Source organism: Lampris incognitus, chromosome 18 (assembly GCF_029633865.1).
Source record: "Lampris incognitus isolate fLamInc1 chromosome 18, fLamInc1.hap2, whole genome shotgun sequence".
NCBI classification, from domain to species: domain Eukaryota; kingdom Metazoa; phylum Chordata; class Actinopteri; order Lampriformes; family Lampridae; genus Lampris; species Lampris incognitus.
This window is the reverse complement of record NC_079228.1, coordinates 44,003,221-44,022,599: the sequence shown is the minus strand read 5'-3', so window position 1 is coordinate 44,022,599 and position 19,379 is coordinate 44,003,221. Positions and strand designations below refer to the sequence as shown.

At 45.5% G+C, this 19,379-nt stretch overlaps 1 protein-coding gene across 4 annotated transcripts in view; it reads right to left on the bottom strand.

Moving 5' to 3' along the window:
- The window catches only part of bop1 (BOP1 ribosomal biogenesis factor), a 96,024-nt gene that overhangs the window by 62,271 nt on the left and 14,374 nt on the right, over positions 1-19,379 (bottom strand). For all 4 annotated transcript variants that reach the window (XM_056297813.1, XM_056297810.1, XM_056297811.1 and 1 more), the window contains one exon: positions 755-909. In XM_056297813.1, the coding sequence (XP_056153788.1) occupies positions 755-909 (155 nt within the window). The remainder of the gene's footprint in view (positions 1-754; positions 910-19,379) is intronic.

Sequence of the window (19,379 nt, the reverse complement as noted above, 5' to 3'; positions counted from 1 at the left end):
AAAGGGAAGGTTTACAAGATGGTTGTGAGACCAGCTATGTCATATGGTTTGGAGACAGTGGCACTGACGAAAAGACAGGAGGTGGGGCTGGAGGTGGCAGAGTTGAAGATGCTAAGATTTTCACTGGCAGTGACGAAGAAGGACAGGATTAGGAACGATTATATTAGAGGGACCGCTCAAGTGATCCCCTTGTTGGTAGGCAATGGAATAGACTGCTACACTACCCAGACACCCAACCAATGAAAACTTGGTCGACTGAGACTCTTGTCATCATCTAACATTTGTTCGACTAATTGGGGGCAGCCCTAACTAGCACAGATGATTTTATGGATGATGATACAGAGGATTACCTGCAATGTATTCTGGTATGTGTGGGGGCTGTGGGAAAGACTCCGTGAACAGGAGAACATCAACCTTTTCTCCATCGATACATTACACAGTGAGGACTTTGTTTTAATAGACTACATTACTCATTAGTGGTGGTTACACGTAGATAAAACCATCGGTGAAATTTCCATTTAGAGATCTGTGCTAAGAATTGGCAGTGGCAATAAAAAGAGCTATCAGTACTTCCCTCATTCTAAGCATTCTCGTATAAATCAATGGCCTCTACAAACTTAATGACAGTCCCACAGTTAAAACCTACTGTATGGAGGCAACATTGCTAGCTTATTTGCTAAAATTAACTGGCAAGCACTGCCTGCTTACTTACACTACTCAAATTATGATAGTCTATTAGCTAGTCCCTCCTTACCAGTAATCAGGGTTCTCCATTTTATCCAGGAAGTTGTCTAGTTCATCCTTGTTTCTGATTGGCTTGTAAATCTTCTTTCCGTCCAGGTTGTAGCCAATGTGAGGGTAATCCCTGTACCACTCCATGGGAATGTTCCCAACAGTGTTTCTGATGTCCTACAACACAAGATACCACAGAGACACATTAGAGGACACAACTCGGTTGACTAGATTTACACTACATTAGAGAACGTCTTGACACATGCTCAACAATCCAGGTGAAGAAATCCTAGACAGGTGAATCAGACGTTTACTGACAGATAACTTTCATCACTCATGTCCCTTTTCCACTGCATGGTACCAGCTCAACTCAACCCTACTTGCTTTTTTTCAGTTTTCCATTGGGCAAAAGTTAGGAATAGTAACCTGGTACCAGGCACTTTTTTTGGTACCACCTCCGTCGAGGGTCCAAGTGAGGTGAGCCAATACTAAGAGGTGACATGAAAATACCACTATAAATAAATTAAACAAAATTTAAACATAAATATATGTATATTTATTTAAATATAAATAAAATAGTCAACACCCCCCCCAAATGACCAGCGGGCTTCGCTGTGAGGGGATACTATCTGCAGTGGAAAACGAAATCCCAAAAAGTAAAGCGAGTAGAGTCGAATAGAGTAGAGTCGAGCTGAGCCGGTACCATGCAGTGGACGAGGGCATAAGTGACCTCTTCAGTCTCAACTGACTGCAGGTACCCCCACCCTTATAAACAATACAGTGACTGCAGGTACCCCCACCCTTATAAACAATACAGTGACTGCAGGTATCCCCACCCTTATAAACAATACAGTGACTCCAGGTGTCCCCACCCTTATAAACAATACAGTGACTGCAGTTGTCCCCACCCTTACAAACAATACAGTGACTGCAGGTACCCCCACCCTTATAAACAATACAGTGATACAATGACCGAAACCAATGATCAGTTTCATATGCAAATGTGGGCGTGACCATTAACTAGTTACACTGGCCATGTGTCCTATTCAGAGGACCAGGGAATAGCTTCAATCACAACATTGCAACATGGCGACAGATGTACTCAGTTTACTTCTAAGTAAAAAGGAGATTTCTGCTGAGAACCAGGGACTTGAGCTATTCTGTATTCTACATTTTTGAAAAGGTGCCTGCTTATCAGCTACTGTGTTACCAGACTTACAAAAATGCTCAAGAACTAATTCAACATCTGGGATTTTATCAATATCATGAATATCCCTTTTCAAAAGTGATATTTCAGGTCCAGCTTACCAAAAATAGAGCTGCGAGACTTGCGCTGCATTGCATCAGTAAGAAAAGTGTTGAAAGATTGCATAAAAAACTGTCATGGATGAGAGTCAATGAGAGACCAGCTTGTAGCCTGACTCTATTTATGAAAAACATTTATATGCTATGCTAACCTACTTGCCTCTTCTCTCAGCTGTTGCTTACTAGTGATGGTCACCACTATGGCACCAGATGTGACGGGAGGGGTCACTTCACCTTGCCTCAACCCAGAACTGATGCCTTAAAAAAGACTGTAATGTACAAGGCAACTACCTACTGGAATGGACTTCCAAAACATCTGATTTCAACCACCAGCAGAGCTGGATTAAAGAAGAAGCTGAGAGAAGATGTACTGCATAAAGATTGTTTTAGATGAGGTCTATTTTCACTATTATATATTTAATATAGTCATATATATTATATATTACTGATGGAGATGACTCTCATCTGACATCTGCAGAGCGCCGCATGGTGGCCTTTGCTTTGCTCTTGGCCAGACATGCAATTTTGCTCAAATGGAAGGATGCTGCTCCGCCCATGTTTAGTCAGTGGCTTCCAGACGTAATGTCCTGTCTCGCATTAGGATGCTGTGATTCTCAGTCAGTGGCTCAGAGGAAACATTTTATAAAACCTGGGAACCCTTTTTAACATATTTTCATAACACCCAAACAATATAAGCATGATATTCATTTTACCTCGGCTCCTAACATGAAAAACCATACCTAACTCCACGTAAATATCTGCATTATTTACTTCCTTTCTCATGGACACTGTACCTTAGAATTACTCCAGATAATCATGGGGGTGGGGGGACGGGGGCCGTTTTACTATATCACTGTTATCACTGTCACTGCCACAGGGTTTTTGTGTGTTTTTGCTTGCTCTGGACATGGATGTGTAGCACCGTGGAATATACACTCACTGGCCACTTTATTAGGTACACCTTGCTAGTACCGGGTTGGACCCCCTTTTGCCTTCAGAACTGCCTTAATCCTTCGTGGCATAGATTCAACAAGGTACTGGAAACATTCCTGAGAGTTTGGTCCATATTGACATGATAGCATCACGCAGTTGCTGCGGATTTGTCGGCTGCACATCCATGATGCGAATCTCCCGGTCCACCACATCCCAAAGGTGCTCTATTGGATTGAGATCTGGTGACTGTGGAGGCCATTTGAGTAAAGTGAACTCATTGTCATGTTCAAGAAACCAGTCTGAGATGATTCGAGCTTTATGACATGGCGCGTTATCCTGCCTGGAAGTAGCCATCAGAAGATGGGAACACTGTGGTCATAAAGGGATGGACATGGTCAGCAACAATACTCAGGTAGGCTGTGGCATTGACACGATGCTCAATTGGTACTAAGGGGCCCAAAGTGTGCCAAGAAAATATCCCCCACACCATTACACCACCACCACCAGCCTGAACCATTGATACAAGGCAGGATGGATCCATGCTTTCATGTTGTTGACGCCAAATTCTGACCCTACCATCCGAATGTCGCAGCAGAAATCGAGACTCATCAGACCAGGCAATGTTTTTCCAATCTTCTATTGTCCAATTTTGGTGAGCCTGTGCGAATTGTAGCCTCAGTTTCCTGTTCTTAGCTGACAGGAGTGGCACCCGGTGTGGTCTTCTGCTGCTGTAGCCCATCTGCCTCAAGGTTCGACGTGTTGCGCATTCAGAGATGCTCTTCTGCATACCTCGGTTGTAATGAGTGGTTATTTGAGTTACTGTTGCCTTTCTATCAGCTCGAACCAGTCTGGCCATTCTCCTCTGACCTCTGGCATCAACAAGGCATTTTCGCCCACAAAACTGCCGCTCACTGGATATTTTCTCTTTTTCGGACCATTCTCTGTAAACCCTAGAGATGGTTGTGCGTGAGAATCCCAGTAGATCAGCAGTTTCTGAAATACTCAGACCAGCCCGTCTGGCACCAACAATCATGCCACGTTCAAAGTCACTTAAATCACCTTTCTTCCCAATTCTGATGCTCGGTTTGAACTGCAGCAGATCGTCTTGACCATGTCTACATGCCTAAATGCATTGAGTTGCTGCCATGTGATTGGCTGATTAGAAATTTGCGTTAACGAGCAGTTGGACAGGTGTGCCCAATAAAGTGGCCGGTGAGTGTATGTGCCCAACGCTGTTATTTTTTTGGTAAAAATTCAGTAAAAATATTTTGAAATGAAAGATTAGGTCCATTTTTATGTCTGCTGACTATATTCTGTTATGAGTTACTATGTCTGCTTTATTTTAATTATATTACTTAATCTTTTTTTCCTCACTTACGGGAATTGTTTTTGTTCTTGTGTAACTGGGTATGATGGGTACAGAGAATGCCGTGCAGTGCTCAGAGCTGTTTGATGAGTTTAGTTTTGTGTGAAGTTTCTGGTTATTGCTGTTATATGGGCATATGTTCTATTTTGCTTGTTGACTTGTAAATAAACTATTGTACTGTTAGAGCCCAGGAAGAACAGTCACTGCTAAGGCAGTGACTCATGGGATCTGAAATAAAGATATGAAAAAAGGTCGTTCAAGGCATGCTCATCAAAATGTTTAAGTCCCCTCTAATCACCATACAAGGACATATTTCTTCATCCTGCTATTTCTAATACAAGCTATTGGACAATGATCACTACAACTTCGCTCAAAACCCCACAGCCCATCATGGTTTTTTTTCTACTTGTTAAAGTAAGTCCAACAGAGATGACTTGGAGGGGCCTCTTACGCTTGGCCTGATAGGGTCAGTAATGCAGGGGGAAAGACTTCATATTTCCACCAACCAGTTAGATAATCAATTCAAGTCAAGTCAAGTTTATTTATATAGCACATTTAAAACAACCACAGTTGAACCAGAGTGCCACACAAGCTTAAAATACAATATAAAATAAGTAACACAAATAAATATAAAAATATATGTAAAAAAGGCATAGTAAAATAAAAAAGATTAAAAGTTAAACATTAAAACACAACAGTAAAAGTATATTTCCACAATAAAATCACGGTGTCAAACTCAACTTGAATCGAATGCCAGTGAGAAGAGGTAGGTCTTTAACCAAGATTTAAAAGTCTCTAGGGTCTGAGCTGATCTTATGTGTACTGGTAAGTTGTTCCAGAGATCAGGGGCAGCAACTGCAAAGGCTCTGTCACCCCTATTCTTAAGCCTGGATCTCAGAACATGTAAGAGCATCTGGTTTGCTGACCTGAGTGCTCTGACTGGTGTATGATAATGTATTAAGTCAGATAATAAGATGGTGCCAGCCCATTTAAAGACTTGAAAACAAGTAATAAAATGTTAAACTGGATCCTAAAACAGACAGGAAGCCAATGAAAGGAGGCCAGTACAGGCGGTATGTGATCACGTCGCTTCTTTCCTGTCAGCAGGCAAGCAATTGCATTTTGTACAAGCTGCAGGCGACGAAGCGACGACTGAGCTACGCCAACATACAATGAGTTACAATAATCTAAACGAGAGGTAATAAATGCATGAATTACCCTTTCAAGATCATTTGGAGGGAGATAGTCATTTACTTTTCCCAGAAGTCGTAATTGAAAAAACTTGTTTTGATCACTGAGTTTATTTGTTTGTCAAAGTTAAAAGAGCTGTCAAACATCACCCCAAGATTCCTAACAGAAGAGTGACTGTAGGAAGTTAACTACCTCAGATATAAAGGAGGGGGGCATGGGCTCAAACTGCTCTAAGACAGCTGGGCACATAGAATAAATAGCAGGATCTGAGGCCGAAGAGGATGGTGAGGCCCTAATAGCAGAGATCCTATCTGTAAAAACTTTAAGAAATTCTTCACAGAGGCTGGGCATTGGCACGATGCAAGGAGACTCGCATGGATTTATAAGAGAGTTAATAGTATTAAAAAGAACCTGAGGCCTATGACAATTGTTGGACACAAGGTTCGATAGAAACTGTGTTTTTGCAGATTTAACAGCTCTCTGGTACTCTGATAAGCAGTCTCTTAGAATTCCTAAGGAGACATGAAGTTTGTCTTTCTTCCACTTTCTCTCAGCACGTCTACATGTGCGTCTAACAGCGCAGGTGGTGTCATTGAGCCATGGCTCTGTCACTGGTTTAGGGCATTTGGTTCTAACAGGAGCAACCAAGTCCAGTATGTCAGTGCGGGTAGAGTTAAAAAGAGTGGTAATGTCATCGGCACTGAGATTACAAGAGTTATTCAGGGTGTGAAGCATAGAATCTTTAAAAGCAACAGAAAACTGAGATGCTGTCAAGGGGTTAATTGTGTGCAGGGAGCGTGCCAGGGCACGCGATTTAACCTGAGAACAAGGTAACGTCACAGTAAATAACACAGGCAAATGGTCCGATCTACATGTATAACATATTTCAGTGATGCATACACTTAAAAAAAAGGCCAACACAAGGTCTAGTGTGTGACCCTTCTCATGCGTCGGACCAGTCACCAATTGAGTGAGATTAAAAGAGTCAATAAGATTCAAAAAGTCTTTGACCAGAGGTCTGGATTCACAACAGACATGGATATTAAATTCACCGACAATTAAGAAACTGTCGTAGTTCACTATAGTCCCCGCCACAAAGTCTGTGAATTCCCAAATGAAGTCCTTATTGAATTTTGGTGGACAGTAAACCACTGCGCACAGCACGGGACAATTACACTTTATTTCAAAAAGTTGCAGCTCGAAGCTGGAGAAGCTGTCAGACGGAGTCTGTCAGCAGTGGACGCTGGATTTAAATACAGAAGCTAGACCTCCACCTTTGCCAATGGTCCGAGGCAAGCTGATGAATAAACAGTTAGAGGGAAGAAATTCAGAAAATGGGGTGAACTCACCAGCATGAAGCCAGAAACATAAAAAACATAAAATCCAATTCCCGAGAGGTAAAAAAATAATTTAGCAGCAATGTCTTATTGGCTAGCAATCTAGCATTAATGAGAGCCAGACGGACAGTAAGCTCCTCTTTGTCTGACGCTGATGCACGATCCAGCGGGCCAAGGTTCCTGTTATCGACACTACTAAAACGCCTAAACACTATTGAAACACCTCAACACTATTGAAACACCTCAATACTATTGAAACACCTCATTACTACTGAAATGCCTCAACACTACTGAAATGCCTCAACACTATTAAAACGCCTCAACACTACTGAAATGCCTCATTACTACTAAAATGTCTCAACAATTTGCCAACAGCTCAATACTACAGAAAAACACCTCAACACTACTGAAACACCTCAATACTGCAGAAACGCCTCATTACTAATGAAACACCTCAACACGACTGAAAAACCTCATTATTACTGAAACACCCCAATACTACTGAAACACCTCAACACTACTGAAACACCTCAATACTAACGAAACATCTCAATACTGCTGAAACTCTGCAAAACTACTGAAACACCTCATTACTACTGAAACAACGCAATACTACTGAAAAGCTTCAACACTACTGAAACGCTTCAACACTACTGAAACACCTCAACACTACTGAAACACCTCAATAATACTAAAACACGTCAATACTACTAAAACAGCTCATTACTTCTGAAACACCTCATTACTACTGAAACACCTCAACACTACTGAAATGCCTCAACACTACTGAAACGCCTCAATACTACTGAAACTCCTCAATACTAAAGAAACACCTCAATACTACTGAAACATCTCAACACGACTGAAACACCTCAATACTACTGAAACACGTCAACACTACTGTAACACCTCAATACTACTGAAACGCCTCAACACTACTGAAATGTCTCAACAATTTGCGAAGAGCTCAATACTACAGAAAAACACCTAAACACTACTGAAACACCTCAATACTGCAGAAACGCCTCATTACTAATGAAACACCTCAACACTACTGAAAACCTCAATACTACCGAAACATCTCAATACTGCTGAAACACCACAAAACTACTGAAACACCTCATTACTACTGAAACAATGCAATACTACTGAAAAGCTTCAACACTACTGAAACGCCTCAACACTACTGAAGATGGAAGACTACTGAACGCTACTAAAGACTTCAAGATGTCGGCGCGCTGGACGCAGCGGCTACTGTGGTTCCCTGTTCAGTGTTGTGTTTTCTTTGTTATTTATACGTTAGTTTTAAGTTTATTGACAAGTGTAGGTCATGCACTCTTCTACAACCGTCAGCAACTGTTAAACCTCAGAATGGATTACTCACTTCCCTCCATCATCACGGACAATTTCCCCATCGATATTATCCACTCACCGGCCTCGCAGTGGAAATGCTGCCCCCCGTCGGCAACGTAAACAAAAGAGGGGGAAACGTGGCGGGCTACATGCTAAGCTAAGTAGCGCTCCCTTCAAAGTTTCCCTCCCCAGCATCTTCATGGCTAATGTCCGATCGTTAGCTAACAAAATGCATGAGATAAGACTCAGGCTGTCCTCTCAGAAAAGGCTGCAGAACTGCTGTCTGCTGATGTTTACGGAGACTTGGCTCAACAGCAACATAGCCGACTAGGCAGTCGAGCTAGCGGGCCGCACAGCCTTCTGTGCCAACAGGACAGTGGACTCCGGCAAGATCCGCGGAGGAGGTTTGAGTATTTATTAGGGCTGCAACGATTAGTCGACATAATCGACGACGTCGATCATAAAAACTCGTCGACGCAGAATTTTAGCTTCGACGCGTCGTATAAAAACAATCAGAGCCAGTAACGTTAACTCACAACCGCACAAATGTTCATTTGTAACTGCAATGCCCTATAGGAAGTGCTGGGGGCAGTATCGTTTCCATCGTCTGATATAACTGCATTTTGCATGAACGACGAAGAGAAGAAGAAAGCGTATGAACGATGGCGGAAAGGACAGCGAATGAGGCTAATGAAGAGCAAAAACCAGCGAGACCGAGACTATCAAAAGTCTGGGAGTATTTCACAGATGACAAGCCAAAGAAGTCAGTTAAATGCAGAATATGCAAAGCCGAATTGGCATTCCACAGCAGCACTACGGCGAAGCACGAGCATTTGAAACGCAAGCACCCTGGAGCCACGATGATTGCTACTTCGGATCATGGGTAAGTTTAGCTAGTTAGCCACAGTATCGTAATGTTTACGTTAGCTTAAGTTACATGTTGGAAAACAGAACGTCTCAAGGGTGATGCTTGCTAAGCGAACGCTATTTCAGTTATGTGGATTCTGCGTATCCACCAACGAGCTGTATGTAACATTAGCTAAACAGCACCAAGCTTGTAGCGTAGCACACTACAGCTTAGAGTTGTTTAGCTCCGTCATTTATCACCGAGTGTCGTGTTTTTGCAGACTGGAGTATTAACTAGCTAAGTTAAGATTGCTAACGTTAGCTAAATGTTAACGAGTTCTAACATTCACTGACTCTGCAGTAACTTACTGCGCTATGGGCTCTAGGTTTCTTTTTTTTTTCAGTTGAAAAAAATTGAACTTTTTGGGCTAAAGCGCAGGCAAGACTGCAGAGACGGGGAACGTTAGCACCATCTAACATTAGCTAGCTATCTTACTTAGCTAGTCAATCTGCAGTCTGCAAAAACACGACACGGTACTAACGTGAGCTGTCTGTAGCCTAGACAGTCAACTAGCTTTCCCAGTGCGCTCTAATCAGCTGTAGCTTGTCGTAGCGTTAGCTAGTTAGACTGGGTTGGAGCATATCAATAATTCAGTTGTAAGATATTTATTCATTTAAATGGTTTAATTGGTATTAGTCAGTACACTAAGATAAACTGATACCATAGCCTACAAATTGTGATGATAATTAATACAGCTTTCTGTTTTGTTCTCTTTCTATTTTAGTACTAAGCAAAGGCGTGTGGATGAGTTCATCCTGAAGAGAGGCTCATGCACCCCTCAAATGGCTGGAGTCTTAACAGAGAGCATCCTCAACATGCTCGTCAATGACATGAGACCAATATCCATGGTTGAAGATGGGGGATTTAAGCAGATGGTCGCCACATTCCATCCAGGTTACACCTTACCTTCCAGAACTCATTTTACTAAGCTTATGGAGGGAAAGTATGAAGCTACTTTTGGTAAGGTTAAAGATGCTCTTAAAGCAACCAAGAACAAGATTGCCCTGACAACTGATGCCTGGACCAGTGTCGCGACAGAGGCATATCTTGGCATCACCTGTCACTTTATAAGTGATGACTGGGAGCTCACTAGCTTCTGCCTTACAACCATGCCACTCGAAGAACGGCACACTGGACCCAACATTGCTGCATGGCTTGAGCAGGCTGTGGAAAGGTTTGAGATCCTTCCAAGCAAGATTGTGGCAGTTGTTCATGACAATGGCTCCAATGTCTTACTGGCTGCAAACATCTTGCAGGAAAAACATGGGTGGGTGTCTATCCGCTGTGCAGGCCACACTTTACAGTTGGTGATCAATCGTGCACTGAAACACCCTCAGATCAGTAAAGCACTGGGAGCAGCGACGTGTCTCGTCGAGCACTTTAAAAGGAGCGAACTGGCTTCAAGCAAGCTTAAGACAAAGCAGAAACAGATGGGGACCCCGGAACACAAACTTGTCCAAGATGTCTCTACCAGGTGGAACAGCACCTATTATATGGTGACTCGCATGCTGGAACACAGATGGCCACTGACTGTGACTCTGTCTGACCCGGCAGTAACACAGAGAGGGAAACAATACCTAGACCTCAAAGCTGATCAGTGGACCCTGCTAGATGAACTGGCCAAAGCTCTCCAGGCCTTTGAATGTGCCACTGTCTACTTGAGTGGTGAAAGCTATGTGACAGCCCCCGCCCTGCCTCCACTAGTCAGAGGGCTTTTGAAGTCCACCCACACTGCCTATGATACAGCTTCTGTGCAGGCCTTCCAGGCGGCTGCTTCAGAGGAGACCACTGCATGCTGGTCAAGAGAGGTCACCATCACAGATGATGACCCAAGCAAACAGATCATTGCAGCTGCACTAGACCCACGATTTCGAAAACTGAAATTCCTGACACCGGAGGAGAGGTTCAGTGTTCAGAATAAAGTACAAGCTCTGGCCCTACAGTCCAAGGATGGGCGTACTGTGAATAACCAGCACTCCAGTGGGAATGAAGAAGCCACAGCAGCATCAGCTGACAAGGATGCCACAGACTCAGCTGAGGGAACTACAAATAGGTCTGTTTCAGCTCTCGATTCACTGCTTGGATGTGACTCAACAGACAGTGACAGTGAGACCAATGATGAACAGGATGCGCGCAACCAAGCGATCAGTAATGAAGTGCTGATGTACTTCGGAGAGCAGCCCCTCTCAAAGACAGAAAGTCCCCTGTCTTGGTGGAAATTGAATGAGGCAAAGTATCCAACCCTTGCATCACAAGCCAAATCGTTTTTGTGTATTCCAGCTACTTCTACTCCCTCTGAGCGTCTCTTCTCAGCAGCTGGGAACATCGCCTCAAAGAAGAGAGCCAGCCTCACTCCAGAGCACGTCGACATGCTCACGTTCCTGCAGTGCAATTTAAAGTGTTTATGAACTGCAGGAGATCAGAGTAAGACACACATATACACACACACAGCTCCTCTCACTCACACACAGCAAACAAAAGACCTACAGGTCTGTCTGAGCTGACTCATTCTCCCCTCCTGTTGGAGATGGTGGAGCCTAGTGAGTGGATCCACGTCCCCCTCCTGGACCAGGTTAACAGCCCCATCAGAACCGCGGTGCTGGGGCAGAGGCTGCTATTTTGAGTTACTTTTAAAACATTATTTGCACATTATCTTTACGTTTTGACTTGCACTTTAATTTGTATTATTTAATTTATTTATTTTGTTTTTATTATGATTGATAATGCATTTACTTTCATTTGTATTATTTAATGTATTTATTTAGTTTTCATTATGATTGATGATGCATTTGATTAAACAAGTAGCTCCAAAACAAGTTCCAAATTCAAATGTTTCATGAGTCATTATTTTAATTCGCTATGGGATCATGTTATGTTAAGGCAGAGAGACACAGGGCGACATTCACAAGTGTGCAGACTTAAGCATGTGAGGTAAAACGTGCACTGGAGCCCGGAGGAGGATCCGCGCCCTCAGGAAGCAGAGATGGAGGGTGTGAAAGAAATAATCGTTAGATTAGTCGACTAATCGAAAAAATAATCGACAGATTAGTCGACTACCAAAATAATCGTTAGTTGCAGCCCTAGTATTTATCAATAACTCTTGGTGCAACAATATAAAGATCGTTGAAAGGCATTGTTCTGCTGATCTCGAGCTCCTTATGATTCAGTGCAGGCCTTTTTATCTGCCCAGGGAGCTAACGGCCATTACCATCACCACTGTATACATCCCCCCACATGCTAATGCTAAGGAAGCACTTAAGCAGCTACAATGTGCCATCAGCAGACAACAGACCAAACACCCGGACAATGCCTTTATCATAGGTGGTGACTTTAATCAGGCTAACCTCAGGGCTGTATTGCCCAAATTCCATTAGCATGTCTCCTGCCCCACTAGAGGACAAAACACCCCGGACCATCTCTATACAAACATCAAGGACTCATACAAAGCTACTCCATGCCCTCATCTGGGGCATTCTGACCACCTCTGCCTGTTCCTGGTCCCAGCCTACAAACCCCTAATAAAACAGGTCAAGCCAGCAGTTAAGACAATCACTGTCCAGCCAGAAGGAGCAGTCTATGAACTCCAGGAATGTTTTGAAAACACAGACTGGAGTATTTTTGCACATTCAGCTACCCATGACTCCCATATGGACATTAATGAACAGACATCTGCCACACTAGCCTACATTAACTTTTGTACTGAGAGTGTCACAACAAAAAAAATCGGTCCACAACTTTCCAAACCAGAAACCCTGGATGAGCAGTGAGGTCCGGCAGCTGCTGAAAGTCCGGGATGCAGCATTTAAGTCAGGTAACTGTGAGGCCTACAGTGCAGCCAGAGCCAACCTCAAAAGGGTACCAGAACAGCCAAACATAAATATTCCCTACGAATAGAGGACCACTTTCATAATAACTCTGATCCTCGGCGAATGTGACAAGGCATTCTGTCTATCACAGACTACAAAAGCTCTAATCACGGTCCCACTGTCCATGACGCCTCCCTGCCAGACGAGCTAAATCATTTCTATGCCCGCTTCGACAAGGACAATACTGACCCAGCCACAAAAATCCCCAGCCACCCAGAAAACCAGGTGCTCACTCAATCAGTTGCAGAGGTCAGAGAATCACTGCGCAGAGTGAACACACGGAAGGCAGCCGGACCAGACGGCATACCGGGTTGGGTCTACCGGGAATGTGCCGACCAGCTGGCTGAGGTCTTCACACTTGTATTTAACCTCTCACTGTCCCAATCTAAAGTCCCGGCATGCTTTAAGACCACCTCTATCATTCCTGTCTCCAAGAAACCAACATCCACATGTCTGAATGACTACCGACCCATAGCATTCACCCCCATTGCAATGAAGTGCTTTGAAAGACTGGTTCTGGCTCACATCAAAAACATTATCCCCCCCACATTCGACCCACATCAGTTCGCCTACCGTCCCAAAAGGTCTACTGAGGATGCCATTGCCACTGCCCTGCACGTTGCTCCGACCCACCTTGAACTTAACAACACATACATCCGGATGCTGTTTATAGATTACAGCTCTGCCTTCAACACTATCATCCCCGCCAAACTAACCACCAAACTCCTCTCCCTTGGCCTCAACCCCTCCCTCTGTAACTGGATCCTGGACTTCCTGACCAACAGACCACAATCTGTTACGTTAGGTGACCACTCCTCCTCCACCCTGACCCTCAGCACAGGTGCCCCTCAAGGTTGTGTTCTGAGCCCCCTCCTTTTCTCCCTCTTTACCCACGACTGCCTGCCAACTCACCCTTCAAATGTTATAGTTAAGTTTGCAGATGACACCACAGTCATTGGCCGTATCACCAACAATGACGAGATGGCCTACAGAGACGAGATTGAGCACCTCACATCATGGTGTGCTACCAACAATCTTGTCCTTAATGTGCAGAAGACAAAGGAGCTGATTGTGGACTTTAGGAGGTCTAGAAGCTGCAGCCACTCCCTCATACACATCAATGGGGTGGAAGTGGGGCGTGTGTCCAGCTTTAAATTTCTCGGAGTCCACATCAGCGAGGACCTTTCGTGGACATTAAACACCCAGGCCCTTGTGAAAAAGGCCCAACAACGCCTGCATTTCCTGAGGAGCGCCCGTCTACCCCCCAAAATTCTCACCAACTTTACCACTGCATCATAGAGAGCATCCTGACCATCTGCATCTCAGCGTGGTACGGCAACTGCACCTCAGTAGACCAGAAAGCTCTGCAGCGGATTGTCAAGGCGGCCCAGCTTATCACCGGTACCCAGCTCCCAGCCATAAAAGACATTTATCACAAACGCTGCCTTCGAAGGGTTCTGAGCATCAGCAGAGATCCCACCCACCCCAACCATGGACTGTTCTCCCCCCTGCACTCTGGGAGGCACTACAGGAGCCTCAGAGCCCGCACTACCAGGCTCAAAAACAGCTTCTTTCCACAAGCTGTTGCCCACCTGAACCTGGCTACCCACTGAATGTCTGTAGATATTTTTAAATATTTTGTACTCCAGCTCTCTTTTAACTTATTTTTAGGTTTGGTCTTCATGTGCGTATATCTTATATTGTGTTTGCTGTGTTTGTCTGTGTCTGTCTTGCACTCTTTGGTGAAGCCACAGCCCTCATTTCATTTTTAACATGTGCCTGCACATTGTTTTTAATGACAATAAAATTGAATTGAATTGAAACACCTCGATACTACTGAAACACCTCAATAATACTAAAACACCTCAATACTACTAAAACAGCTCATTACTACTGAAACACCTCAACACTACTGAAACACCTAAACACTATTGAAATTCCTCAACACTACTGAAACGCCTCTATACTCCTGAAAAGAGCCGTGACCGGGTCAATTGGCAGCAGGGGCCTCTGAGCGACAGGGCAACCAGGTGTCCCGAGGCACCAGAGCGAAGTGGTCGGGTTGGGGGTGTAGGGCTTGACCATGGCCTGGAGATAGGAAGGAGCTGTTCCTTTCACTGCCCTGTAGGCTAGCACCAGAGTCTTAAACTGGGTGCAAGCAGTTACTGGGAGCCAGTGTAGGGACATGAGAAAGGGAGTTGTGTGGGAGAACTTAGGGCTGTTGAACACCAGATGAGCTGCAGCTTTCTGAACAAGCTCTAGAGGTCCGATGGCCGACACCGGGGCACCAGCAAGGAGGGAGTTGCCATAGTCCAGCCGGGAGATGACCAGAGCCTGGATGAGCACCTGTGCCATCGCGTCGGTGAGGAATGGGCAAATCCTCCTGATGTTATAGAGGAGAAATCTGCAGGAGTGAGCAACCGATGCAACGTTTGCAGCAAACGACAGTTGGTCGTCCAGGATCACACCCAGATTCCTCACAGTCCGAGTTGGCATCACCACGGTGTTGTCAATGGTGATGGCCAGGTCACGGTGCGGGCAACTTTTCCCTGGGAGGAACGTCAGCTCTGTCTTGTCCAGATTGAGCTTCAGGTGGTGTGTCGCTATCCACTCCGAAATGTCAGTCAAGCATGCAGCAATACTTGTCTTTACTTGTGTGTCAGAGGGAGCAAAGGACAAGATCAGCTGGGTATCATCGGCATAACAATGGTAAGAGAAGTCATGCAAGCATTAACAGAACACAGGGATGTCGTGTACAAAGAGAAAAGGAGAGGACCCAGAACTGAACCTTGTGGAACGCCTGTAGTCAGACTGCGAGGCTCCGACACAGATCCCCTCCATGTCACCTGGTAGGAGCGACCAGTCAGGTAGGATGCAACCATTGAGTGTGCAGAGCCTGTGACCCTACCAATCTCCTCTATCCCACTCTCTCTACTCACGTTGAGCAAGTGGTGATGGGAGGGCTCTGGAATTGCCAGTCTGCGGTGCCGAAAGCTGAGTTTATCTCAGGCTATGCATCCTTGCTCTTCCTCATCTGTCTTGCTCTAACTGAGACCTGGGTCATGCCAGAAAACACTACCACACCTGCAGCTCTGTCTGATGTGTACTCTTTTTCTCATACTCCCAGAGCTGGGAGGCGAGGTGGTGGTACTGGCCTGCTAATCTCCCTAAAATGGAAATACTCTTGTTTCCATTCCTTAATTTTCTCCGCCCTATTTTGAATTTCATGCTGTTCCTGTCTCTTATCCAGTCATACCCATATATAACAAGTCATACCCATCGTGGTTGTGTACCGCCCACCAGGCCCCCTTGGTGAGTTTCTGGAGGAACTTGACTCACTTGTTTCGCACTTCCCTGTTGATGACTCTGCACTTATCCTTCTCTGTGACTTCAACATCCACACTGACAAGCTAGATCCTCTTCTCTCTTTCCTCTCCTCCTTTGACCTTCACCTCTCACCCTCTCCTCCTACCCACAAAGCCGGCAACCAGCTGCATCTCATGCAGCCAGGACACTGAGTGTACACATCTCATGCAGCCTGTACACTGAGTGTACATATCTCACGCAGCCTGTACATGGAGTATATACATCTCATGCAGCCTGTACATTGTTGGTAAATAAGGGTTTACCGCTTTAAGAGCAAGATCTGGGGTCGGACTCTGATTGGTTGGTAGGGAGGGGTGAATGAGGAAGTTGTTGTTGTGTGGCGCGAACGGTATTGGGAGCTCCACGCAAGTGAAAGGAAATATTATTACTAGAACTGTGATATATTGGACCTATGTCAATGTTTTGTGCAGCTGTGAAGAAGGATTAAATGTGTTTCCAAAGAGAGAAGACGGTGTCCTCGCCATTTTCAGATGAAGTGAACTATTGAACTGTGTTGGGTTGTACTCCGGAGTTTAGCTAGCTAGCACCAGGCAGTGACGGACAGCGCCAGCGAACTTCGGCCCTGGATCCAAAATAAATTCGGTTCCCCTGTATCTTCCGGCGAAGGTAGTCAGAAGACGGAGACAGGAAAAGTAACACTGGGGGCTCGTCCGGGATAAATTCGGTCTGCATCGGTGAGTGAACTCTAAGGAAAATATATGCTATTTCTGAAGAAGCAACTGTTATAAAGAAGACAGCTAATCACAAAATGGCGGCAGCCCGCGGCAGCAATGTGACTGAAAGTGAAAGTAATTATCAGGAGACTAACTCCTTAATTCATCCATTCATGGATCATAATGGTCAGCAGACCAATCCTTTCATGCCAGACTATACACTACCAGTTTCAAGCACAAATCCATTTCTGACATGGGATGGGATGGTCAGGGACAGTGGAACTGACATGCAGGATAGTTATAGCCATATCTATCCAGAAGGAAATGGACTGGTGTCAGGGGGCCAACCCAATGCCTGGGTATATCCCCAAACTGTAGCTTTTGTGGCAACACCCAACAACAACCCGTTTGTGTCTGAACAGCCCGTGGGATATGCTGAAAGCACACCAATGCATCATAATCCATTTACTTCATGTCCTGAGCTCTCTCCCCAGCCATTCACCCCAGGGTTGCCCGTTGGGAGTAACCGCCGTGTGAATGTGCAACCGACAGATTTTGACGCAACACCACCGTATGAACATGAGCAATCTCCACCTAGGTATGGCAGGTCCCGCATACGCCGCACAGGTGTGCGCCGTGACCCCTCCCCAGAAAGTGAGGATGACTTGGACAGACGTGAGCGCGTCCCCACACTGCGGCCTGGCCAATATGATGGTACCACCGCATGGAGAGAGTTCATGTACCGTTTTAAGAGCTGTGCTATAGCTAACCATTGGTCAGAAACCACCAAGGCTATCCAGCTAAAATTCTGTCTAGTAGGTGCTGCTGGTGCCGTGGTCCACCGGAACCCCCGGTCTGCTAGATGGGATTACAGCCGTACTGTGGAGGAGCTGGAGGCCGCCTATGGTCCCACATCAGAGCATGCTGCTGTAGTGGGCATCGAGTTGAGGCAACGGGTCTGTAAACCAGGTGAGGCCCTATATGCTTTGAGAGATGACATATATGAAAAGGTATCAATCGTGTATGCTAACAGAACGGAGCAAGAACAAGATGCCATTGCGGTAGAAGTGTTCACAAATGCTATGGGGGACGCTGGCATTGTACAAAAGCTGTTAGAAGAGCGGCCCAGTACTCTGGCCCAGGCATATGAAATTGCCCATCGGTATGCAACCATGAAAAGAGCAGCAGAGAATGTAACCCAGCTTATGCTAACAGGGGCCCGTAATATGACCAAGCGGAGGCCTAGAACAGCTACAGTGCGTGAATATGAGGAGGAAGAGCTTAAGAGTAGCGTGGCCGTCATAGTCACACCTGATGAGAGGCCTAAACCCTCCAATTCTCGTTCTCAGCCAAACAGACAAAAAGGTGGTCGTAAAAGTATCAACTGGGATGAAATCCGCTGCCATAATTGTTCCGGCATAGGGCATATGAAACGAAGCTGCCCCTCACCAAGACAGCCAAATATGGTTCAAACAGCCCCGGTGCCCCAGGCCACAAGGAACTTACACTCATCCAATGTGTTGCATCTTAGAGCTCAGGGCCAAGAGATGAGCATTCATGTACTAATCCATAGCCTTGAGGTGTGTGCTCTTTTAGATACTGGTGCAAGGAGAAATGTTATTCCTGAGCGTCATTACAATGCTCTCGACCCGGAGATCCGACCCCCGCTCGAACAGTCGATCGCGCAGTCGCTGCAGGGCATTGGACCGGAGAAAGTTCCAGTACTTGGTGAAGCCCACCTGCCCAGCCAAGTTGCTAATCGAACAGTGAGCGTCAACTTCATTGTCGCTGATGTAGCTGACACAGAGGCCATCCTCGGTAGCCCATTCCTAGAGCAGGCACGCGCACGTTTGCATTTTGGCCAACGTAAGATTGTGCTGTTCGGCGAGCAGGTAGCCTACTTCGACCCCAACAATCAACCCAGGGTGCAAGTCGCGAGGATAGCCCTCACTACTGTTTTGGAGCCTGGACAGGAGTACATAGTACCAGGAAACATACATTTCCGCAGACATGTACAGGGAAGCGTGATGATGAGTCCCACCAAAGGCTCCGTGGAGAAGCACACGTGCTGGTGGCACGGGCCCTGGTTGAGGCTGGGTCCATGAAGCACATCCCCATCAGAATGTACAACCCTGGGAACACTGCTGTCACCATAAGGAAGGGGGTGGTGGCAGTACAAATCGGCCGAGGCAGTACAAAACTCTACCACTGACATCGAGCACGATCCACCCACTATGGAGCTTCCCAGGATACCTGACCATCTCCAAACCCTGTATGCTCAGAGTTCAAATGAGCTCAACGTTGAGGAGCGATGTCAGCTAGGTCAGCTGTTGCAGTGCTACGGGGATG